The sequence below is a fragment of the Aspergillus welwitschiae genome (assembly GCF_003344945.1).
Source record: "Aspergillus welwitschiae strain CBS 139.54b unplaced genomic scaffold BDQ94scaffold_71, whole genome shotgun sequence".
NCBI lineage: Eukaryota > Fungi > Ascomycota > Eurotiomycetes > Eurotiales > Aspergillaceae > Aspergillus > Aspergillus welwitschiae.
The window spans coordinates 5,869-30,179 of record NW_020798765.1 but is presented as its reverse complement, the minus strand read 5'-3'; the positions used below and the strand labels follow the sequence as shown (position 1 = coordinate 30,179).

Sequence of the window (24,311 nt, the reverse complement as noted above, 5' to 3'; positions counted from 1 at the left end):
TGTTGAGCTTTACGAATGTAGTGCTGTAGTGGATTCCTCTCTGATCGGCCGGGTGGTGAACCGAGTGTGAGCTTGTTAACTAGCAATTTGTATCGAAATGCTCCTAGGATTTCTGCTTGATTTACCACCATCCAAAATCCTGTGTCAATTAGCCGCTGATAAGCGACAACCAAGTCACTGCCCACTATATCCTACACAAGGCAGGACTTGATCGAGTGAAAGATTGGCTTGGGTCGTGTAGATATAGGATACAAGCCATAAAAAAATAAGAAATCGCAAGTCCTACAGCAGATAAGTGAAATATTTGTTCAGGCTCGGCCATCATTCCTGACTAGTTCTCTTGAGTACAGAGGCAAGCTAGAGCTCAATATGCAAGAAACACCTCACCATGTATGAAAAGCATACCAGTCGTGTCGGCTCACACAGGCCAATACCCTTAACTGCACCCAAAAAAACAAAATTCTAATGGTGCACGTTACTAACTTCACCCTCGTTTCCTATTTCCCATTTCTCCACATGTTGAATGCTCCGAAGGAATGAATGAAAGAAAGACGCTTCAGAATTAGGGACATAATTAATTCGGGGTGCATAACAGCATCCTGAATACCATATGGCAGACTTAGTACGAGTCCATAGCGTCCTCCTCGCTTCTTTTCAGACCACCACCAGCCAGCGAAATGATGGCCTCAGTAGGGATAGGCTCCTGGCGGCGCCCAAGACCACCCCCGATCAATGAACCCAGAGCCTCAGAAGGGATAGGCTCCTGGCGGCGCCCAAGACCACCTCCGATCAATGAACCCAGAGCCTCAGAAGGGATAGGCTCCTGACGGCGCCCAAGACCACCTCCGATCAATGAACCCAGAGCATCAGAAGGGATAGGCTCCTGACGGCGCCCAAGACCACCTCCGATCAATGATCCCAGAGCGTCAGTAGGGATAGGCTCCTGACGGCGCCCAAGACCACCTCCGATCAATGATCCCAGAGCGTCAGTAGGGATAGGCTCCTGGCGGCGCCCAAGCAGGGAGGCCAGGACTTCAGCCGGGACATCCTCATCACCACGTCGCTTGAGGCCACCGCCTGCCAAGGAAATAATGGCATCAGTTGGGATAGCCTCGTCGTCTCGCCTACCGAGGCCACCCCCGATCAAAGATCCCAGAGCAGCGGCAGGAATAGGCTCCTGACGGCGGGCATACTGACTGTCACTGACCTCATAGGGACAGATCTCGTTATCAGTGCACACAGGACCGGGACCAGTGGGGATGTTGACATTCGGATTGGTATTATCATTCTCCGTGGGTGTGTTTCTCTTGTTATGTCATCAGTAACTACCCAGAAAGTCAGGCGCATATGGGCCTTACCATGGTGACTGGCGCTGCCAGCGCCGACGTAAAGAGGATAACTGCAGTGGCCAAAGAGGTCTTCATGATGAACAGTTTGCTTTCTTGAGTCTTCTGTGGAGTAGGATTTGAGATTATGCTGTAGCTGTGTGATGTAGAAATAGGATACGTAGAGGATTTGTTGCTTTTATATACCTTATGTCTATTGGGATATTCCTTTTCTGGGTTGATTTGTGAGAGGCAACCGACGTCACTATCCAGTAGTATGTTGGAGGCAACTGCCATCTAGCTCATGTTGATCGGGTCACAACAATGTCACTTGATTGAACAGAGAATGTCCTATATTCAGCAGGCAGGTCGGAGATCCGAGAGCTCTCCTCCCATTAACTAGGCAAAAGGTCTCACATGAGGTGGGAGATAGCCCGAACTCCGCGGCATTTCCAAGAGCAGGATAAAGCGCCATGTCCACGTTCTTACGTATGCGAAACTGCTCTTTGATGCGTGATGGGCGAAGAAGACAGAGCTGATTGTACTGAAGCGGCTGTGGTAACGAGAGAGATCCCCGGGAGGGGTCCAGCTTCAAAATGTCAACGGATCAAGAAATGCCTGATTCGTGCCAACCTCATGCATGATCCAGGAAACAAGCAATATGAACCAAGTAAATCTAACATAGACAATCGTCGCTCGCCACTTATCTTTTCAAATAGTATGTCCAGTAGTGGAGACTAGGCTCTGCTAGATCTTACACCCGCCGAGGAGAACTAAGATGACCTAAAATCTTACGGGTAGCCGGTGATCCTCTCGGCCGCTATCAGCCCCAGAAAAAGCACGGTCGTATCAGAAGCAAAGTGTGATAAATCATCGTGAACTACATAAATGGCGCCCTTAATATTACTAATCGAAAACATGACAACCCACCAATCGTACGACAGGGATATACTGACCAGATTTTATAATCGATCATACTACTGCGGCGTCATGGACTGAATTCGGGCTCCCTATCCAGCAATATCTTGTCGACAACCAGAAAGGACAACGTTACCCTCCTGGAAGACATGTAATTAAGTGTATATCGCTTATGCACCTGAACTGTTTTTGTTTCCCTCGTTGCCCTTTTTGTCCTCATGATCCTCCCTGGATAAAACGCGACGTTGAACCTCCTCGGAACAAGCAAATAACAGCCTTGGAACAGATCTGTGGGCTATCCCTAATCATAACGATCGCGCCTAGTATAGACTTTGTTGATTGGGCTATTTGAAAATGGTATGGTATTCGATCTATACCTCTAGAACATAATGTACTAACGTGTGTAATCGCTATTTTGGAGGTCCACATGCCCGGCCCACTCACCATGCAGAAAACCATGAAAAAGGAAAGATCTACAGGCAACCCAAATCCCGGCATTTTGCCACACAAATAGTCCATTTGCTTAGGCTCAAGTGAACGATATCTCATGCCTAGTATGAATTACACATATTCTTGTTTCATCCTATTACCAAAAACGAAAAGCCGCATGTCTGCCCATGGATTATCTGGCTTGTGCCTCGTCCAACATGAGACTACTCAGGAACTGGGGAGACCGCACCTAATCCGAGCCCACCTAAATGAAGATGTCAAAATTATATCAGGCGGAATTCCCCCATGTGAACCGTATGGCTGTGTCCCGAGCAGTTAGATGGTTGGTAAAGCAGAACTACCAAGGCAGTGGATCTTCTCAACAGTATCACTGCCGGTATCTCTTTCACTCCGGTGAATGCCGGAAAATGTGACATTATGTATTAGTATCCTGGCTTGTCCTACTTACCTGTACTAGTGCTTGGCCTTCTTCCCACCTACATAGGACTATTGATGCGGCATTTAAACAGCAAAAGCAAAGGCCTGGGCTACCAACACAGTCGAGTTCCTTTGCCCGAATATCACCGATCAGTGATGATGGAATGGAATTAGTGACTTGCTCTCGCAAGCTGCGGATAGATATCAGTCCCGCGATTTGAAAGGCGGCAATTACATACTAATCGATGAGTACAGACAGAGCCAAGGCACGTCATCTGAACTCTAGATTATCGCAATCTTGAGTCATCAGGTGGTTATAGTTAGCCATGGGGCGCCTCCAATAGTGTGCATGCATGTACGCGTCGTCATGTACCCTAGAAGGTGCGGGATCTACAATGTAAATAGGTTTCGGGGTCTATATCTGCTACATATACTCTCTTTATGCAGAGACACGCATCGGAGAAGTAAGCTGGCGAAAAACTCATCGCACATTTCCTTCTTCAACCTGGCTCAATACCTTACCATTCCTGCGATATCCCGAATAATCACACGATGTACGAGCAAGTTGCTCAGCGCTCAAGCTTTGAATCACTTCCTATTGTGAAGGACACGCCTAAGCAGAGGTTGGGGTATCTGAAGGTGGAAGGCATTTCTACCGTTATTCTCTTACTTCTTGCCACTTTTGGGGTCATTGATCTCTGTTACCAAGCATACAATAGGATTTACACTACGAACCACATCCATATCCACGCAAATACACAATCCGAGCCAGATATATCGTGTAATTGCGGAGACACTATCACCGAGGCCCTTTCAAACAACTGCACATATGATTCTTTAGCTGCGGCGTGGCTTCCGCCAGCTTGTCGGAACGACGACCTCACTTCAGCTTTTGAAAAGGCGGGGTCAAATCCGGATGGAAGCTGGCCTTACTTTGCAGATGTGAATATGACACGACCGCTGTCACTGAATGAGGTGTCTATGCTTCCTGTTACTAGGGCAGGGGGTGGAGATGCAAAAAACGTCTTTTACACGACCCACAGGTGGCATTTAGTGCATTGTATGTATTACTGGAAGAAAATGTTCTTGTCGCCAGAAATAGGAACAACAATTGAAAGGAGATATAACAATGTGGGGCATATTGAGCACTGTCTGAGGGCTGTACTAGAACGGAAAGAAGGCCTGGACGAGGTTACCACGGGGGCTGGAGTGGCATTGCACTCGGATTGGATCAATGGAAGGCCGGATGCACAAGACCATGACCATGAACACGACCACAAATAATGCGGTGTGCGATTATCTATCTACAAAAGAACAAGCCTGTCAATGTTTCGTTTGCAATCAAATAGCAGTACCCTGTGTTTGTTCGAGCGTGGTGTCGCTTGATCATTTTCGATTCTGAATCCGCAACATTGTGGCGTCATTTCTTTCGAACTGTGCTTTGGGCATTATAGAGTCTGGCAGGTTTCCAGTCAATGACTAATCTTGATATGAATGCCAGACATCTGATTGTTGTTTTCTCTCCATATGATGTAAAGAGGTGATGATGATAATATGAGATCGCCGGGCCTTCGCTAAAGTCATATATCCCGGTTCCCAATGTGAATTTACGATAGGAATAAAGCGCAACGAGAATTAGTTCAACCATGAAGCTGCTCAGTCCGGGCGTCGGTCCTAGGGGATGCATTCTGAACATGATTTTCTGATCAGGCTACTATGGTGTAAATCAAGCAGACAGATTGACGGATCCGCCGGGAACCATATGGGAGAGGGTCGATTTCATCGTCCCATTTCTCTGCAGCTTCAATACGTTACTTATTGTAGAATGGCGGGACGGAGGTCACCACGTCAGCCTGAACTGCACAAGAACGGAACATCAAGTGCCTGAGTCAAGTTACATATTATTTATATTTGTGGGTTTATTGCTGTTCTTTCCGATCTACGCTTTCTCGCACAGTGCACGTGTATATAGGTCACAAGGGTCTCTAGCATTGATTTCATACACTCGAGAAACAAGTCAGGTGATAGCTTCACCCATAATTGTGATTGAAATGCCCGTGGCCAATCTAGCCCAGGCCCTGGCCGAGTACCCTACAGTAAACATAGATTGTAGAGGATCAGTGTTGCTTCCTATGTAGATCGCATTAGATCCAATAGCGACCGCTCATGTAAGCGCCTGGTTGGAGAGAGAAGTACCCGGCTTCCGCAGAGGTCCTATTTCAGGCATTTTGGGGGACAGAGCATGTATACTTGGCGGAAATCTGACCAACCAGCCCCCATTTCCGAATTATGATGGTGCGGGTCTAAAGGTGTCACATGAGATGATGATATGGAAGAAAGGAAATGGCATCGTTCGACAAGGGGTGCATTACAAGCAAGGTTTGGAGATGAACATGGAAAGATTGGGTGATAGATTACTTACCTTATATGAAATAGCATGTGAAAAATTATAATAGCACAAATGATATATTTGACAAAAGCAACACCGACAGCCTATAAGGAATGTTAACTTAGCTCTGGCCGAGGCCCCTAAGCAGCATAAAATTGCATGATGGAGATCACCATTGTGTAACATTGGGCTACCATCCAATCAGCAATATATAGATTGGGCTGCACCTTGTCGACGAGGTATTCTGCTCCTCCCACTAAAGCAAAGTTTCAAAGGCTAAGTGGACATGGGAAATATCTTATCTAAGTCAATTATATATACAGTGCATGTCAAAGTCCCGTAGACTTGCGCTGACTAGAATCGTGGACAGTGAAAGGACTATAATTTAGCACCTTTTGTATTGCGCAGGAAGGCCAATGACTCTGCCATCACTCTCTCCCACTCCTTGGTGAACCGAGACCTCTCTCCTGGCGACAAATCTTCCCATCCTGCAGCAATGCGACGCTCATCAGTGCTCCATCGCTCCATTTCTGTCCGTATCCATTCTCCTAATGTGCTGGCGGTCAAATCCACTTTCTCCAGAGGCAGCGCATGACCAGCACCCTCAACCCACAAATGTCGGACGCGACCGTACCGCACAATTCCACTTCCTCCAATACTATCCCCAGTTCTTTCTGCCATGGTAGTATGAAGTCCGGACTTAAATAACGGGCTCGATGAACCACTAAGAAATAGCGCGGAAGGGCGAAGATGTGGCAGCAATTTTCCAGCCACAATGGGTTCAGGCCGGTATGCCTGTTGGCCAGGTGGCAAGCCGGCCATCACGTCAGGAAAGAACAGCGGATCATGAGGGGGTTCTGGAAGACGCTCGCCATTGTTTTCAGTCTGTAGCCCCAGTTCCTTATGCCGGTTTGGGTTCGCACGGGCATAGATCATTGCCTCCTGAAATTTGGTTGTGGTCAAAGTAACTGGCGTCTCGGAGTCATGCGCGCCGGCCTTGGGATAGAGGGCCGTGGGAAGTTCCCGATAGCCCCACTGGAACCAGCGTTCGAGGACCCGCGGATCCCACGACCGCAAATATTGCCGAGCTTTCTCTTCCGCTGCGGCCCGTGAAGGCCAAACATCTCGCTTGTGCTTGGTGAGGTGAACAAGAAGCGGAGCGTCTGCGTCAGTGTTTTTCTCGATAATGTAAGGCTCGATGAGCATAAGGGATTGGAGTATCCGGGGATGCATCAAAGAAAGGAAAACGCTGTTGGTGCTCGCATTAGAAGCCATCGCACCCTGGGATTGGTGTAAAAACTAACAGTTGTGTTGCACCCAAACTATGCCCGACTCCCATAATGGGCCGGGTCATCTTGTGACGGAAGTGATTCATCAGGAGAAGTAGGTCCCGACTATGATCGAACGCCGACGCTGCTTCGAGTTAGCCACCCACCAACGCCCTTGAAAATATCAGGTCCTCTCACTCACGGTCATTACCCAAACCGGCTTCGTTAATGATACCGCTGACACCTTGATTTGTGGCATCGGCAATCCAAATCGAGCCAATCTTAAATTCTTCCTTTTTGCTCCTGGCATAAAGGTCTTCCCACAGGGGCTCATAGAGTTCCTGTAGACATCTCAGTAGTTATTCCGGCATGACCAGAGCCCGGCACTTTACCTTAGCAAAGCCAGTACCGTGCGCAGCAACAATTGTAAGGTCACCATTCTTAGGATCAGGGTTGTCTATGGGGGTATATTGTTTGATGCAGAGTTTTAGCGGAGTATCTTGGCTGGCTGTGGCTCGAGGATATTCTCTCATGAATTGTGCATCCATAACATGGTCCGTGATAAGATAAGGGTATGTCATCTTGCCCAAAAGATTCAGCTAATGTCCCTGCTGCGATGCAAGCGTCAGATTGTGAAGTATGCTATATAACTACCATCCGCACGCTATCCGGGTGGCTGGTTGTATAAGACACCTTGATGCGAGAATAGCCTCTACCGAAAACCCAAGCTCGGATAATAAATCGGATAGCCGATCCTGAAAAGTCTGGTTTTCCTCATTTACCCACTTCAATTCACGGGCAATAGATATGTGGTGGACTCTTGACTGCGGTGGGAACTTTGCACCCCCGCCAGACAAGATCGGGTGAAGATCGGATCCACATGGGCTGTGACGAACCTCTGGGACCAGTGGTTACCGAAGATATGGTCCACGCGGACATTCGAATCAACAAACCCCTCCAGCGTTGTAAGTAGTTTTGGTCCCAGGCATTCAACACAGCCATGGCACGACGACGGTGCGAACGAATGCTGGGATATTTCCAGATGCTATTAAGCCCTGCTAAACCTCTCGCTCTGAATCTCCCACTGCAAAATATCCTCTACCGCCCATTTCGCCCGACTCTTCCCATTGTTCTTTAGCGCACTCCACACATTTCCACACCAAATCCTCAGCTAAGGCTCCACAGCTCAGCTACGAAGTACAGCAAAGCTGATTGATCTGTTCGATTGCTTTCCCGATACGGCACATTAGCATGATGTGATGCATCCATCAATGCTCCACCGCGCAATCAACTCCTCGAACTAAACGTGGGCAGTGGATGCATATTCCAGGCTTGACTGAGGTAACTCTTGACTCGTGTAAATTCAAACCACCGAACTACTGCGATTGTTTATACCATGCAAAATCTGCATCTCCGCCAACGGTTCCATAGGGTGTCGATTGCGGGCTACCTGAGTCGCGGTTCATCATATGAATGACCCTTCACCCTTCGCATGATGGCTTACAGCTTTCACCTGGCTCCTCTCATGAGCGCGTCCCTCTTTTGCGAAGTCAAATACCTTGTGCCTAAGGGAATCGGGTATTCCATAAAGGAATCATGGCGCTTTATCTTATATCACTGGGCGTGATATCGCTCTTCTGCTACGTAGGTCATAATGACCTGCCTATCCCAATATTTTCTGACAAAGCAGGTGTTCTCACTTGTCACATATCGACTCTACTTCCATCCGCTGGCTAGGTTTCCCGGGCCTTGGCTGGGGGCTTTCACCGATTGGTACGCAGCATACTATGCATGGCGAGGTGACCTACACACAAAAGACTATGAATGGCATGAGAAATATGGTAAGTGATGTGAGTCTTCGCATTGTGGAACCCAGAGTAACCTGGTCGCACTTTGAATTAGGCGAGATCGTACGCTTCGGGCCCAATTCCCTATCCTTCAATACCTCAAAGGCTGTGAGCGATATCTACGCAGTCAGAGCCAATGTTCAAAAGTCAGACGGTTACGCATCAATGAGCCCGAGTCGATATACCCCAAATACCCTCACTGCGATTTCTAAGGACATCCACACCTTTAGGCGTCGCATATTGACGCAAGCATTTTCGGACCAGAATATTAAGGAGATGGAGGATCGTATCCAAAGAAATATTTCCAGCTTTCTCGACATCCTTACTACAGATAGCGAACCTGAATCAGGGTGGAGTTCTCCCAAGAATATGTCGCAGATGTGCGACTGGCTAGCCTTCGACGTAATCACTGATTTAAGTTACGGCAACGATCTTGACATGTTGAATTCACCTCAAATGCGTTGGTTCCCATCTGTGGTTCGGAAAATATCCCAGCGAAGTCTGATAGTATGCTCCTTCAGTGCTTCCTTTTTCAAAGACATAATATCTCTGACAGATGCATTAGGGCCTTTTTCGACCTTGTTTCATAAAAATGAGGCTTGACTTAGTTCTACTAACCCAAAAGTACAGAGAAATACTAGCTGCGGCAAGGTGGACCCGCTCTCAGGCGGCTGCACGAATGGAGATTGGAAACTATGATGAGCAGAAAGATATCTTCAATGTGATGATGAATGCAAGAGATAAAAAGACTGGATTACAGTTCACTCGAAAAGATCTAGGCCTTGTGTCAATGCTCTTGCTCGTTGCAGGTATGTAGAACAATCTTCCGCAGAGATGCTACGCGGCCTAGAAACCTCCAGTTTCCGGCGTCTTCTTATTTCATTATGCTGAGGTGTCCTAGGTTCTGATACAACAGCTACTGCTATTTCTGCCACCTTAAACTACATCCTTCATGATGCGAATATCCTGGCGCACTTGATACGTGTCATCCGAATGGCGTTCCCGACAGAATCATCAATAACAACATCTTCTGTGCTTTCGTCTCCGGATTGCTCTGTCCTCCACGCCTGTATTAATGAAGCAATGCGGCTTACTCCCCCTGCACCTAATCTTTTACCCCGAACACTTCTATCCGGTGGCATGGAAGTAGATGGCACATATATACCGGCAGGGACAACCGTCGGTGTATCTGCTTATACCATACATCGCAACAAAACATATTTCTACAATCCCGATAGATTTGAGCCAGCAAGGTGGCTTGATGGCAATGCAGCCGGCCAGCAGCAGATGCAAATGGCATTTGTTCCATTCAGTGTTGGGCCGAGAAAGTGTGTGGCATGGAGACTTGCCTGGGCAGAACTGAATTTAACAATAGCAAGGGTGTTGTGGAGGTATGACCTGCGCCTTTCAAAGAACGCATGTGGTTGCAATTCAGGTACCAGGTGTGAGTACAACTTCAAGGCTGGGGTAACCACGGCTGTTAATGGGCCGGTGATTGAGTTCAGACCTAGGATAGCATGAGTATCATCTGTCTATTTACCCGAACGAATGTTACCTACTATAAATTACAATCCTATAGAGATAAACGATAATGTCATGTGTAAGTTTACAGATGTGATAAAGTTACCCAGTCTACGGTGGTTAGGATCGCTACTGCAGCACAGTGGAAGGCAGCCATGGCATAATATGCATGCAAAATCATTGCTTGTCAGGAATGAAGCTGGTGAAGTACGTTATTTATCTTGCGCAAAGTTGTATCTCCCACACAGCCGCCCTTAAAATCCCAACATTGCGTTCATCTCCTGTCCCAACTTCTTGGAATTTTCATCCTTACCATCGAGCTTGATGGCACTAAGGCCCATTGCCACTTTACCGGCTTCAGATTGAATATCAGCAATTGTTGCTCTATCCGAGAATTGGGACTCTCCCAATCCACCTGGGAAGTCCGGCGGAGGGACCCCCTTCAAGAACGCCTCGCGTTGTTGCTTGACGTATTGCTATGTGAGGTTAGTGTCAATGTCAAGAGCACATACGTTATTATGTGGACAATCATCCTACCATGTTGTTGGGGGTTAATGGAACCGAGGGAATGTAGAAAACACAAGCATCAATATCCCCTGTGTTTTCCATTTCTGTGCCGTGGATGGTATCAGCACTCCAGAACACTGTTTTCACATCCGGGTTAGCTTCGTCCAGTTCATTGGCTCGTTGTCAGTCTTACCAGTATCACCCGGCTCAACCGTGGGATAGGGGATCATAGTTTCGCTGAGTCTCAGGTGGGGGTGGAGGGTAGGGGTGTGTTCTTGAGCAGTTCCAGGATTGGCCCCATGCAGGAAAACATCGCCCTCATCATCGTCAAGAGAAAACTTCCATCCATCCAGGGAGTCCTTTCGAGTAGGCTTGAAGAAGGGTCGAAGCATCCAGTAAGCAGTAGTAGGTTGCAGAATTGGGTGAACGACCAAAGTGCCTAGTAAAACCACGCATTAGTACGGAGCGAGTAATCGGACCAAGATTGGCTAACCTTGCTGGGGTCCATGGCGAGACAGCCCGAGCCAGCTTTGGAAGGTACGGAAGACTGAACAGCCGCCTGGCGCATCATACATGTTCATGTTGGCATCAAGGCGGCCAGTCAGATCCCACGGGTCGTACTCCTGCCACTGCGGTGGTGTTAGTTGTGAGTGCTGCTAGAGTAACAAAGCTGGTCCTCTCCTACCTTGCCTTGGAAAATTTTGCGGTAGGTATGATTATAAGCGCGGTCCTCCCACCTCTCCACACCTCCACCGTCAACGTGAGGTGGAAGTCCAAAAAGCTTGTCGCCAGGGGGGCGAATTTGGACTCGGTCACAGTAACTGAGTGGAACTGATAAATCAACTAGATTAGATTAGCTAAGTTCGGTATTATTTCCCTTAGTTGCAGTGTTGGATTACTCTTTTGGTTGGCATCTGCAGTATATAACTGATTCATCCACGATTGTGTTGCAAGCATATTAGGATGTGACCTCGCTTTCACTTGGGAGGGACTCCAATATGATTCATAGATCACCTTGTTTAAAGTCAGCTTTGGATTAATCGGCATTGATAATTAACAGTCACCTTCTTGTCTGAAGTAGATGGGAATCCTCTGAAAGGTCGGGAAGTCAGATACTGGCGAACATCCGAAAGAAGCTTTTCAGTGACATCTTTGTCCACAACGCCACGAACAACAGCAACACCAGTTCGTCGAATGGCAGCAATGTCCGCCGGAGATACATTGCCAGCTCGAATGTCGGAAAAGTTCAGTTGAGGAATAATCTACTCCTGTCAGTATGTAACTAACGACAAACATGGAACCTGGAGTGAACGCACCTTCTCGCGCTTACTGGCGACTTCTTCAGTCCGTACTTTGAGGACCTCGACAAGCTCATCCCATGACTTCTGAATTTGGTCCTCAAACCCCGTAGTCAAGTTACGCTTTAGATCCCGAAATCGTTCGGGCAGAGGCGCACTTTTTCTGCCAGAGAAAGATGTGAACACGGAAGATATATCACCCTCCTTTTTATCTTTGCGAGTAATCGGCGATGTGTCAGTTGCCACGAGACGCTTGGCTGTTCCTGCACATTTCCCTGCGCGGAACGTAGGGCAATTCAGACATTTCGGAGACACCGTTTTGATCATGGTGGGATACGGGGTCTGCGGTGTTATGTGGTGAGTGTGGACAGCAAATCGAAAGATTGTACTTGGAGGATAAATAGACATGATAGTCTCTGCCTTGCAGATTTATACTTGTATCCATGCTTGGCAGCTCTTTCCCTGACCCCAGTCAGGGTCAATGCGCGTTTCCCAATTTGGCAAGATTCCGACAGTGGGGAAAGGCGGTTCTCCCTAATACGTCTTGCCGCCGCCCTTTTAGTAATAGCGTCCGACGGCCCCAGGCATTAGTATTGCGGAGATGCGAATGCGGAGATGCGGAGGAAAGACGGTTCAGTAACTCTAGAATGGTCTTCACTCGCAAGGCTTGGTTGGCGACGGAGGTGAAACTTTTAGTAGGGTAGAGTTCGCCTGAGTTGCCTTCCTCTTGTTTCCTTGTTTCCAGCAACTCCCCAATCAAACAAAGTCGTCTTCGGTCGGTCACTCGATCTTGGGTGCAATTTATCTTCTCATTAAAACCAGACTCAATTTTACCTGGCCGTGTATTCCAGAGTGTAGCTTTTGGTAGATGCATCATATTGAATCGAATGCAATATGTAAAGGAGGCTTTGGCTAGCTGTGCTCGGCCCTCGTAAATGGTGTTATGGGGCCCAAAATCAATTGCCCACTTCCAAATCATCTCGCCCAACCTTGGGCTGGTGGACCAATCTTACTTCTTGGGACTAGAAGCCATGTTCCGCATGAGTTGACGACTCCGAGCAAAAGCAAGACTTGTCCTGTTGTGTTGATCCACCCGCTCGTACACTGACTCCGGGAGAAAGGGTTGGTGGCGAACTGATGCAAAGAGGGTTCCGGCCGGTCTCACTGCTCCAGCCGTCGAATACGAGACATTCAAGCACTATATTCCAGACGGTGATTGTAGGATACTGGCTCACGAACAGTTCATTGCCGCTGGCAAACTCTCTGGTTACGTGAAAACTGTCTACTGTCCACTATTCTGAGGGCGCCAGATGGGAGACCGGGGGATTGAACGTAAACTTGGGGCAGATTTGAGATTATTGGTCTTCAAAGGGAAAATCTAAGCATAACCTGCAAGGCATTGTTGTAGAGAAATCGAGGTTGCCCCCGCCGATAACTGTATTATTCCATACTGCCCTCGTATGATACTCGTAGTTGTGAAGGGTGTGAAGTTCTCCTCGATTCGGAAATTAGTCCACTTCTCTGGACCCTTAACGAACTGTTCGCTAGTTAGTTGGTGCATATATTCATTCCCAACGCACCAGATCTGCTCCATTCAACGACGTAAACAGCCACTCTTTCGCATCCTTTCCCATTCGAAATCAAATCCCTCATACTGACTGCTTATGCTGACTCTCATTGGTCCGGAATGCTTATCAGCTCATGATCTGCCACCTCGCTCTAATACAACGAGTGATAATTGCAGGGGAAATCAGACGAGGTGGAGCTTTAGCTATACTTGGAAGAAGAAATGCGGTAATTTTGTCCGAATTTTTGAGTTTAATGCCGTAGTTGGTGGCTCGGTGAGCGCTTAGGCAAGAGATTATCAGAGTCCTGCTGTCGGGTAGATGCTTTTGGTCAGCCGGTGAACTGAAGGCATGCTAGTTCATCCAATCTCTGCAAATGAGCGAACCAGATATGAGTATTGACTCATGTCTAACAGTGACACTTGGTAAACAATCTTTAACTATAAAAGGATGGACTTTACCTATGGGCAGTATTGCATGATCTATCTGCTTCTGGTATGCTTATCACTAATCTACGAAAGATTTTACTGCGCGCCGCCTCACTGAAGGCCGCCTCTGTAACCTGCGTTCCATATTATACCTGGCATTTGCCTCATCTGATCCTCATGTCATTTCCAAAAAGCCCCGATTAGGAATTGAGGAGCATGTAACACATTGAACGCTTTTGAAAACATACGAGTGAGAAAATCCATTGAGAAGAAATATTTTTATTAAATGCTGACACTGAAGTATGTATACGACAAACCGTTGAAAGCCTCCACGAAGAAAGCTCAGAACCCAAGGACTTGGTTGGCTCGCTCCAGAACCAACTTTTGACCAAGCTTGATGCCAATCTCCTGTGTATCAAATGCAGCTAGCCCAAGGGAACGCAACGCATTCACAGACTGAGAGTGGCGAAGGCTGCCCTCGGTCGTGCGCCCAACAAAGTTGCTCTCGCCCTCACCGCCAGGGAAATCAGGAGGAGGGGTACCGGCGATGAACTCCTCGCGTTGGCGCTGAACGTAGGCTGCGCTCCGTTACAGGACAAGCCGGAATATACATGACGCTAGAGTCGCCTTGTCCCTGATGCACTTTGTCGACGGCATGAATACCATCACTGTGCCAGGCAACATAGTCACCCGGGGCAATTTGGGGGATGTGGACCATGGTTTGGTGGAGTCGCAAGTGTGGGTGCAAAACATCGGTCAGTTCTTGGGAATAACCCGGGGTAGCGCCCTCCAGCTTGCTTGATGTCTCTGTCTCGAGTCGCCAGTTGGTGGGATCTAGATAGGTGTCTAGAGCAAGGCGCGAGCTGCCAGCAGGAGGCGAATATATGGGCTCAAAGAACGGCCGCAGAAGGAAGTAAGAAGTGGCCATAGAAAGTAGGGGGTTCACCAACAGGGTCCCCTCTTTGGGGCCAGTGTGCGACATGCTCAGCCAGCCCTGAAACATGCGGAACATGGAACACGCTCCAGCACCGTTGTAAAGGTCAGAGACAGCTGGAATACGGCAACTTGCCTCCCAAGGGTCATAATCTTCCCATCTACCCTCCCAGATCGCCTTATAAACGTTTCCCAAACCATAGCCATTATCTTCCCAACGCTCAACACTACCACCATCCACATGAGGACCCAATGCAAATCCAGCATCGCCAGGCTGGCGAATACGCAGGCGATCGGCGTATGTAAGAGGATGTGATGGAGACACCAGAGCGTCAGAGTTCTTCGAATGCCAGAAACTCATGAGGAACCGCTGGGTTTCGAGCATGTTGGGGTGCATGCGAGCCTTCATCTGGGACTGTGACCAGTAAAGCTCAAACACCTGCGGATCGGTGGGTGGGAAAGCTGCACGGCATTAGCAAAGAGTGTCCGTGAGCACGATGGCATTGATTGACTCGCCTCTAGTCTGCGGGTTCGCGCGCACATATTCCTCAATTTCCTCCTTATAGCGTCTAGCTTCAGCTTCGGGAATTACTCCTCGAACAACGGCAACACCACGTTTCCTAAGTTCTCTTCGAAAGTCCTTGGAAGCTGTTTTGATGTCCTTGAAATCGATGGTAGGAACAACGTCCGATCCCATTCGTTCGATAGTCCGTACCTCCTCGCGGAGCCTGTGCAGCAGGCGATCCCAGCTCTTCTTGACAGCTTCTTCACGGCCTGCAATAAGGCGTTTCTTTTGGTCGGCAAACCTTGGGGGCAATGCCTTCTCCTTCGCGCCAGAGAGAGACACAAAGACAGAGGAGATGTCGCCCTCTTTACGAGGTGCTTGGGACGTTGTTGCTAGACCTCTACCGGAGAATGAGACCGGGGCTTTCAGGGAACACCGCAGACCATGCGGACTTTGCCATGTGACTTTGACCATGGTGTTATGCTTGGATCGGACAAGAATTTAAAAGATTGTTCAACTCAAAGCGATAAATTGATGAGTGACGCAGCCTGCATAGGAAGTATTGAATTGAATTGAGTGGGAGGTGACTATTTATATGATGCATTTTATTCCAGTCTTCTGAATTTTCCATTATTTCTACGGCTTCTCCAAGTCTAGAAACAACGCGAAACCTTCAACGTCACGACGGACCTGCCGGGAGCGGTACTATTTCCCTTTTGGGAGAAATCCCGCCCGCCATCCACAGAGCCGGAAAAGTCGAGTAGCCGGAGTTGTGTGCCGTGACAATGCATGTGTGGGGATACCTGATGCCTGGTTGGATTCCTGGCCCTGGCACGCCTCTTCTTTCCTAATGCTGAAGTTGCCTCGTCGAATGCCACTATATTAGTTGACCACCTGTCTCTCCGAATTAAGTATAACATGTGCTATGGCGAGACCCAATAACGTATACAGTACATGTCGATGCGCCAACCACTAGACCAAAAAGGATATCTCGCGTCTACATGATTAGCAGACGGAGATGTATGTACGAACAATGCATAGGACGTGGGTCAACATAAGCCTTCATGCTAGGCTATGATACAGCGATGTTGAAACCAATCAATTACTAAGACACAGTAAATGAGGATTATACCTTCTCAATTCTACAGCCATATTGTTGCGTGAGAAATTGACAATTTGGAAGACTACCAGTGTAATCAACAAAGGTGTCAAGATTGGAAATTGAAAAGAGGAGAAAACCGTTTCGTAGGCGATGTTGGGTTGCCTTCTGTTATCATCCCTACCCGGCCCTGTTTGTTCAAATCATCAAATTAGTCCTCCCGGATACGTTCCGATCATCACACTCTATTGGGCTCTGATAAAGAGCCTTTCTTTTGGCCCTAACTGGGAAGTTGAATAAACGTAAAAATATTCAAGAGAAGCAGTGGCAGAAGCGCTAAAGGTCGGCTGAAGGGCACGGATAGCGTGATATAGGTACTAGGTACAGTGGACAGAAACGATCTGCTAACCAGGAAGAGTACTAGGATCTACTTTACTGGCTTATGTGAGTTTAGTGTCATTCTTTCCTCAGATTTCGTGATTGCATAAACTAGGCGTCTTATCTTGTCAGGGATTAGTTAACAGGGAAGCTTGCCATTCAAAAGAACAGTCTGGTAGTGTTTTGGTTAGTGTAATCCACTGGGGGCGGGACATCACATATACAATTCCATTATGGTTCCCGCAGTTTGTATAGGACCGATTTCTTAGCATAGCATTGGTAGTGGCCAGAATGCTGACTACTGTGAAGAATCCCTCCTCTCAAGGATATGAGGGTTTGGCCAAATTCGTTATATGTCTGACTTGCTTACCCACCATGATAATATCAGAGACTCACTAGGTACACTTTGAGCATCCTCACTAGTAAAGTAGCGGGATCCTGAATGCAAAGGTTACGGTCGGGACGGTAAATCAAAGTATGTATAGGTACACACAGTAAAATGAGAAGTCGTGGGACGAATTATCTATTTCTAAAAGCCCAGGTACAGAGGAGTAAGCGATAGGGATAATTAGATATAGAAAGAGTCTAAATTTCATGTTCAGACAACCAGAAATGAAGCAGGCTCAACTACCTCACCAATAGCCCCATCGAAATACCCACAGAAATCGAACTCTGCTACGTTTATATTATGCATGTCGAATGACGGAAACTCCAGTGCAGCAGGTGTATTCGGCATGCCTGATAATGTACCTTTTGTAGAGAATCTAACTTGATCATGACTATCCTTCCCCTGATCCGCAAGGGACAGGATCTCCCTCGCAACAATCCCCATTTCTCGATAAATTCTCTTTCCCTGCCCCCAATGTTCACTCAGCCTCTTTAAAGTACCCATACTGAGACGGATTCTCTCACGACCAAGCTGGAGGTCCGGCCCGGCAAATACGTACCGACAGGCGGCTAAATGGGCAATGGTGGCGTTGGCAATCATGCAGATGATGAATGGGGTATGAGCGTGGATATTAGCGGGGAGTATCATGAGCCGCCCGAGTTGTTCTATCGCGTGCAAACATTTGAGTGTGTGGAGCTGGATTTGAGTGGTGTCTGATCCTGGGGCGTCTTCAGCTGGTACCGGGGGTGCGCATTTGCAGGTCGACTCGACGGAACTGTACGCCAAGGTTGATAATGGACGATGTATCTCTATAGCGTATGCGTGGAGGATGAACTTGGCTTTGAACATGATTTCATCGACGGTGCCGTCGCTGCGTAGCGGGTCTCGCTTGCAGGGTGGAAGTAGCGAGTGCCAGGCCGCGACGCTGATGTCGGCATTCTCGCAAATTGTGTGGACCAGGGCGGCGTTTTTGGACCAGTCGGATGCTAAGGCTTTGTCTATTGAACGGGTTAAGCCAATGAGCTCTGCGTAAGAGGAGAAGCTGGGTCGGTCTGCTTCTGGGAGAAATTCCCGGATGTCGTATACTTCGAGCGTTGTCGGAGGGCAAATTACCCCAGCTTCATAGTCTTCCTCTTCGCATGGAAGATCGACACTCATGTCTATATTGCTCGTGCGAAATGGGTAGACATGGGTGCTACCAGCCATGTGGGCATCCGTGATGTATACAAGCCACCAGGTGCGACGCCAGCTTTCTTCCAGCATCGGGTCATTCTGGCCAAAATTTGTAGCATAATCTTTCTTGTTCATTTGTATATCCAACGCCATTTGAATGGCTTCTTTGAGTAAATTAACACCCCGGTCTATTTCATCGCACCAGTACACTGCAATCGAGTAGAGGATCATGGCCTGCACGTCGAACCCGGTCGCAGCGGCTTGTTTGCTGCGTATAGGAGCTAATTGTGACTCGGAGATTGTCGCCAGTGGCGACGCATCAACGTCATCTGCATAGTGTGCCCCGATATACTGCATCACATAAAGGAGCGGTTGTATTGTCTCGCGCTCTGTCTCGAGGCGCTGGCTGAGGAACCGCCATGGTAAAACGCATGGATGCGCGGGATGGAAAAAAGTATAGTAAAGGTTATACAGCCGATCTGTTCTTAAGGCATCATTTTCGGCCGTTGCAGAGGGTGTAGGATGTGTCGTTAAGCCACTTGTTGTGCTCCTGGCCTGTGCCTGAACTGCTGGCACCATGACAGACTCCGGTGACGATGACGGGACCCACAATTGATCGGCAGGGAGACCCGGAGTCAGAAGTGCAGACGATGCTGTTGAATACCCACCGGATCCCAATCCTGATGCTGACTCTGACGGCTTGCGACGGCGTCCGCCTCGACGCGACTTCTCATAGACGCATTGCTTATTGTCAGCGATGCAGCGGGCACATACGGGGGTTCTCGCGTCGCAGCGGAGGTGTTTTTTGCGACAGGGCGCACATGCCAGGCCGACGCGACGGGCTGGTTTGGACTGGTGGAATGAGCCCGCCAGGTCGAGTTCGAGCACGTTCATGTTGTTGTAGGAAGTGTATGTGTGTGTCTTATGTTCGAAGACAGTGAGAATGAAGACGGAGCCAAAGAGGGGAGGAATTCGATTGAGGAGTGTCAGGCTGCTGACGTCAGCCTCCCAACAGCATCGCGCCAATCAACATTCCCATTTGAAATTATCCATTGACTGCTATGGAGTAACTATTTACTGTGCGCTCTCTTTCTCTGCTTTTTCAACATCCAGTACAAAGATATTATGCACCCCATCCCTGATCACTTCATCGTCCACTATCAACACGGCGAAAAACCGCGCCGTCTCTGACCCACCCCCAGCGTTCTCAGACCGAACATGGTGACATCCGGGAGCCTCGTACCAGATATCCCCTGCCTTGGAAACAATCGGCTCCTCGCAATTCATTTGGTTGAGGACGGTTCCTGAGGCCACCATGGCCACCACTGCAGCGCCTCCGTGGGTGTGTGAGGGTGTTGCGCCGTTGGGATCCATGTCGATCACTCCGACGACCATGGATTTGCCGGGGATGTTGGGCGGGTGGAAGACATTGAGAACTCGGAAGTTCTCACGGGGTCGACTGATCATGTTAGTTGACTCTCTTCTTCTGACTCTGTTGCGGTAGGCATAGTACCCTTCAATCTGCCAGATGTCGCCGGACTTGATCAATTTCGCGGTGGGGGTAGACATTTTTTGAGGTATAGACTTTGCTGAAAGACGTCTAGAATAAGCTGGATTTGATTCCTCTGGAAGGTTTGTAATTATTGATATTGATCGAGATGATTGATAAACACTGAAATTGGTGCCATTATATAATTCCCATTTTCGAATCATCTCGTACACCAAATAACATGCCCCCCCTGTTGATAGCCCGATAGCCTATTCGGATGTTGCCTGACACGATCCGGATCTGCAGGGCGGTATTTGTTTGGTTACTACTCCATTCAGCCATCTGATATGGAAGAGTCTAAAAATGTGTATATTGGTGGTTGTGGGCTGTTCCTGGTGTGTGGTGACATCATCCCAATAGGCTATCCGGGACTGTCCCAAAAGGGTAATATCCGAAATACCCGACTCACATACAGCACATCAATCCAGCATATATATCGGCTTGCCTTTGAAAAGACCCACTCATAGCTCCAATTCATCAGTTTGACAATAATTCAACTTCACGTTCAATAAGTATGACACCCACAACAATGCGTCAACTCCTCCAGCCTTCCGCCGAAGTCGCCACAAGTGGACTAATCCTCACCACAAGTCCACTTCCCACCCCAGATACAACAAAAGGCGAACACCTCATCCGCGTGCATGCTTGCTCCCCCTGCTCCGGGGAATTATTATGGCCGAAGAACTTCCCTCCACCGAACTCCCGAGCACTCGTCCCCTGCCCGGATATGGCTGGGACTGTCATCTCTGCACCACCAGACTCCCCGTATCAACCGGGAGACGAGGTCTACGCCCGCACCAATTACGTCCGTCCCGCTAATGCTCGGGACTACACCATAGCAGTGACCGATGAATTGGCCCGGAAGCCCAAGACCTTGAGTTGGGTGGAAGCGGCCGCCGTCCCTGTTTCCGCCCAGACGGCGTGGCAGATTCTCTTCGTCCATGCGGGTGTCGTCCCGACTACTACCCCGGATGGGGGTGATGTAAGCTTTGAAGCCGCCAAAGAGGCGTGGGCGGGCAAGCGGATCCTTGTCACCGCTGCATCAGGCGGTGTGGGGATCTGGGTCGTCCAGCTAGCGAGACTTCTCGGGATTGAAGTGGTCGGCACCTGTGGGAGCGAAGAGAACGCCGCGCTAGTCAAGTCCCTAGGCGCAAGCGAGGTACTAAACTACCGGACAACGGACTTTCGATCATGGGGAGCGGAATTAGACGGTCGTCGCAAGGTCGACATCGTGGTCGATTGTATTGGTCGGCAGGCGTTGCAGGACGCATGGTGGACGGTGAAGGAGGACGGCACCGTACTGAGCATTTTTGCGCCGCCTGGAAGTACTCGTCCGCGAGGATGTCAGGTCAACGCAAATGATGTGTTCTTTATCATGGCGCCTAGTTCGCGGCAGTTGGAGGCGATTACTCGGCTGATTGAGGATGGAAAATGTCGTCCGTTGGTGGATAGTGTGTGGCCGTTGGAGCAATTCCTTTCGGCATTTAGTAGGTTGGATGAGGGTCATACGAGGGGAAAGATAGTGTTTGATATCAGGCTGAATCAGTAGAGTTTCTCTACTGTCGTTGAACATGCGCTTTTAAATGCGCTCTCTTCTCCTTATCGTTTAATGGCATCTTCTATTAGTGAGTTGGTACTAGCGAATGCAGCGCAATCACTCAATGAACCAGATGGGACAACCATCACATAAACATTACCAAGCTAGCCCATTTAAAACGGCCTAGCAGTTTCTGTGGGAATTCTAAATACCAAGCCATGTTATGATGTCAATGCGCCGGCGCTATGTAAGTTGTAAGTGGAACTTTTCTATTTCTGATGAAGAGTCGAGTCTCAGCACAAGTTCTGAGATTCGATATTCAAGGCGTAACATAAACAGCGAGATTAAGCAAGAGGGATAAAATGAGAGTTGATTGTCTGTAGAAATTGAAAACACAGCCGCCGACAGCTCTGTCCCGCCACACCATATACGGCCTCGATAGAACCGCCAGAGCCCGGATCCGATCATCACGTCACCCGATAAAAAGCTTAGCTTTGGTATCTTTTGACTACTAAGGCACTTATCTCTTAAGAAGATATCGTGACACTGGCACTGCCAGCACCGTTCCATGCCTCCACCGCCATGACCTGATAATTGAAGTTGCTATTGCCGAACCCATGCTGCGCCCAGAAATTGAAATGGTTGGCGACAGTCACTGTTCCGGATGTGCGTGTACTTTCACGAACGGAGAAGTACTGCGTGAACGTGCTTGTTCCTGTGATAGATGGCGCGTTCGTCCGAGTGTCGGTGCAGACTTGGTAGGTGCTTCCATCAGAGTACACGGTACCAAGGCTTGTGGCCGAGCTGCAAGGGTTGTAATCGCCGTAATCCTCGACGATGTAGTATTCGGCCTGAGGAGAGTTGACCCAGCCGTAGACAGCCAGGTAGGAGCTGGAGCTAGAAGCGCTGTATTGGGCAGAGTAGGTGATAGATCTGACAAACGTTAGATCCTAGAGATTTAGCCTAAAGGGTACAGTCACCCACTTAGAGGAGCCAGTGGTCCAGCCCAGACCAACGACGAAGTCAGAACTGACTCCATCCTCCCAGTACATGGAAAATGTCCCGGCACTCTCGTCGTAGGTGAAGTCACCAAGGTTGCCGTTGTAGTTTTGCACGTAGTTGATACCGGCACTTCGCGACACCAGAACAGGCTCCGGAGCAGGGGCCGCGAAGGCCGTAAGCAAGAGACTTGCAAAAGCTGCAGTGACCTTCATGATAATTGAAGAGAGCTGAATGTTGGTGAATGGATATGTGTAACTATAAGAAAAGCCTGCGCTGGTTAATGTTGCTGCGAGCCTTCTCTATCTCTATTTATATATTACGAAATAACCATTTATCCCTTTCCCCTGCACAATGAAGCGGTTCGGTTAAGTCCATTTTCCCGCATGACCTTTGATAATTAAACAAGCTCGAGCCTATTTCCAAAGACAGCTCTATAGTTATGGGTTCAGGTGCAGCCACCAATCTGGGCACGGCACTTGGCTAAACAACTGCACTTGGCTAAATGGACTAGATTCGGCTAAATAGACTGCACTTGGCTAAATAGACAGCGATTGGATAACTGGAGGCGGGAAGTGGGGATTCTTCACCAGTTCCCCGCAGAAGTTTTACTGGCTTGAAAATCATGTTTAGAATCATATACCGCCTGATCTACTAAATTAATATAGTTTCTTATTTATATAATATATATCTTTACTAAAGCATTATATTTCTTTTCTTCTTGTAGCAAGCCTAGGGCTGAGTTAAAGCTGTAAGAAATACTGACCACAGGTCGCGAAGATACTTTGGAACTCAGAGCATACTCTATAAAGGATAATCATGGTAATGGTAATTACCCCAAGCACGCTGAATCTGTATAATTATAATATATAAAATAAAGCCAGATCTCCAGATTAGAAATTTACTTTCTCTCAGTTTCTATCTAATTTTCTCAGTTTTATATAACTAGTTAAAATCTATTAAGTGAAATAATGGTAATACTAACCAGCATAAAGAGACTGGATCAAACTAGATCTGGAATATGATATGTTGGCTAGAAAACTGGAACTACGACTTATCAAATTATTAATCAAAATATTAAAAAGAATCATCATCGAAAATATCAAACTCAGCTGAATTCCTAGGATAATTTAAATATTCATTATTTATCAAAATCATATTCTATTTATCAATTTCTATAATTCTTAAATCTAAAAACCCTAATAAATCACCACTCTTTAGAATTCGCTTCATACGTTCAACCTGGCTAGAACGGACTATCCCAGTCAATTTGTAGGCCTTTCGTGAGCGATTCTCGCGAGCGTATCGAATCTCTTGTAGGTAATTCGAATTTCTGATATTCTGTTGCAGCTCCTCAATAAGATAGGCGAATTCGGTCGCAGCTTTTGCTATCTTTCTAAGCAGGCGACGAGAGGGCGATTGTTGCATGCGATTGATCTTATCCTCTAGACACTCTTCTAATCGCTTCACACGATCGGCAGTCTTTGGTGTACTAAGATCTGGTGGATCCTGGCCACTAGTAATTGATGACAGCGGGCTTGGTGTATTGAAGCCGAAATCTTCCTCAACCGAAGCGACTAGGTCCTCGAGAACTGTATTCGGATTGATTGGCCATAAACCTGTCAATCTAAAGCCAAGCTTAATTGTAGAAGATTTAAAGATTTCCTGCCGAATCTGCACGATTGCACCAAGGAATTCATCCTTAGTAATCCTCTCATAACCGCTGATAGTCGCATCATACACCTATTCACTATGCGAGTGCTTACATGCACTAAATACACCAACATCTAGTGGTTGAAGGATATGACTCGAGTGAA

At 48.0% G+C, this 24,311-nt stretch overlaps 10 protein-coding genes across 10 annotated transcripts; 3 read left to right on the top strand and 7 right to left on the bottom strand.

Moving 5' to 3' along the window:
• Positions 1–619: 619 nt before the first annotated feature.
• On the bottom strand, positions 620–1,622 carry BDQ94DRAFT_163963 (uncharacterized protein; the record flags this gene model as incomplete). The annotated part of the gene is made up of 4 exons (XM_026769860.1): positions 620–703; positions 1,034–1,306; positions 1,359–1,451; positions 1,533–1,622. 4 exons carry the CDS (start codon positions 1,620–1,622, stop codon positions 620–622), a joined length of 540 nt encoding a protein of 179 aa, XP_026620071.1.
• Positions 1,623–3,662: 2,040 nt separating this feature from the next.
• On the top strand, positions 3,663–4,394 carry BDQ94DRAFT_163962 (uncharacterized protein; the record flags this gene model as incomplete). Its single annotated transcript, XM_026769859.1, has 1 exon — positions 3,663–4,394. The coding sequence occupies one exon, from the start codon at positions 3,663–3,665 to the stop codon at positions 4,392–4,394; it is 732 nt and encodes a 243-aa protein (XP_026620070.1).
• A 1,483-nt stretch (positions 4,395–5,877) lies between these two features.
• On the bottom strand, positions 5,878–7,348 carry BDQ94DRAFT_185561 (toxin biosynthesis protein; the record flags this gene model as incomplete). Its single annotated transcript, XM_026774920.1, has 4 exons — positions 5,878–6,748; positions 6,804–6,912; positions 6,970–7,108; positions 7,160–7,348. The coding sequence occupies 4 exons, from the start codon at positions 7,346–7,348 to the stop codon at positions 5,878–5,880; spliced, it is 1,308 nt and encodes a 435-aa protein (XP_026620069.1).
• A 914-nt stretch (positions 7,349–8,262) lies between these two features.
• On the top strand, positions 8,263–10,456 carry BDQ94DRAFT_185559 (cytochrome P450; the record flags this gene model as incomplete). Its single annotated transcript, XM_026774919.1, has 5 exons — positions 8,263–8,345; positions 8,458–9,121; positions 9,180–9,423; positions 9,516–10,005; positions 10,227–10,456. The coding sequence occupies 5 exons, from the start codon at positions 8,263–8,265 to the stop codon at positions 10,297–10,299; spliced, it is 1,554 nt and encodes a 517-aa protein (XP_026620068.1). The 3' UTR covers positions 10,300–10,456.
• Positions 10,289–12,267, bottom strand: BDQ94DRAFT_185557 (DUF1479 domain-containing protein; the record flags this gene model as incomplete). The annotated part of the gene is made up of 8 exons (XM_026774918.1): positions 10,289–10,611; positions 10,673–10,779; positions 10,836–11,081; positions 11,136–11,271; positions 11,328–11,485; positions 11,542–11,656; positions 11,707–11,904; positions 11,959–12,267. 8 exons carry the CDS (start codon positions 12,265–12,267, stop codon positions 10,390–10,392), a joined length of 1,491 nt encoding a protein of 496 aa, XP_026620067.1. The 3' UTR covers positions 10,289–10,389.
• Positions 12,268–12,290: 23 nt separating this feature from the next.
• On the bottom strand, positions 12,291–14,101 carry BDQ94DRAFT_163958 (uncharacterized protein; the record flags this gene model as incomplete). Its single annotated transcript, XM_026769858.1, has 7 exons — positions 12,291–12,495; positions 12,582–12,629; positions 12,954–13,107; positions 13,330–13,461; positions 13,521–13,565; positions 13,600–13,638; positions 14,068–14,101. 7 exons carry the CDS (start codon positions 14,099–14,101, stop codon positions 12,291–12,293), a joined length of 657 nt encoding a protein of 218 aa, XP_026620066.1.
• Positions 14,102–14,275: 174 nt separating this feature from the next.
• Positions 14,276–15,912, bottom strand: BDQ94DRAFT_185554 (DUF1479 domain-containing protein; the record flags this gene model as incomplete). Its single annotated transcript, XM_026774917.1, has 3 exons — positions 15,383–15,912; positions 14,526–15,328; positions 14,276–14,488 (listed from the first exon to the last, which is right to left on the bottom strand). Exons 1-3 carry the CDS (start codon positions 15,843–15,845, stop codon positions 14,276–14,278), a joined length of 1,479 nt encoding a protein of 492 aa, XP_026620065.1. The 5' UTR covers positions 15,846–15,912.
• Positions 15,913–17,446: 1,534 nt separating this feature from the next.
• BDQ94DRAFT_185553 (putative C6 transcription factor) lies at positions 17,447–19,978 on the bottom strand (the record flags this gene model as incomplete). The annotated part of the gene is made up of 3 exons (XM_026774916.1): positions 17,447–19,400; positions 19,488–19,868; positions 19,923–19,978. 3 exons carry the CDS (start codon positions 19,976–19,978, stop codon positions 17,447–17,449), a joined length of 2,391 nt encoding a protein of 796 aa, XP_026620064.1.
• A 509-nt stretch (positions 19,979–20,487) lies between these two features.
• Positions 20,488–21,507, top strand: BDQ94DRAFT_163955 (NADP-dependent oxidoreductase; the record flags this gene model as incomplete). The annotated part of the gene is made up of 1 exon (XM_026769857.1): positions 20,488–21,507. The coding sequence occupies one exon, from the start codon at positions 20,488–20,490 to the stop codon at positions 21,505–21,507; it is 1,020 nt and encodes a 339-aa protein (XP_026620063.1).
• A 515-nt stretch (positions 21,508–22,022) lies between these two features.
• On the bottom strand, positions 22,023–22,709 carry BDQ94DRAFT_163954 (glycoside hydrolase family 11 protein; the record flags this gene model as incomplete). The annotated part of the gene is made up of 2 exons (XM_026769856.1): positions 22,023–22,428; positions 22,480–22,709. 2 exons carry the CDS (start codon positions 22,707–22,709, stop codon positions 22,023–22,025), a joined length of 636 nt encoding a protein of 211 aa, XP_026620062.1.
• Positions 22,710–24,311: the final 1,602 nt, after the last annotated feature.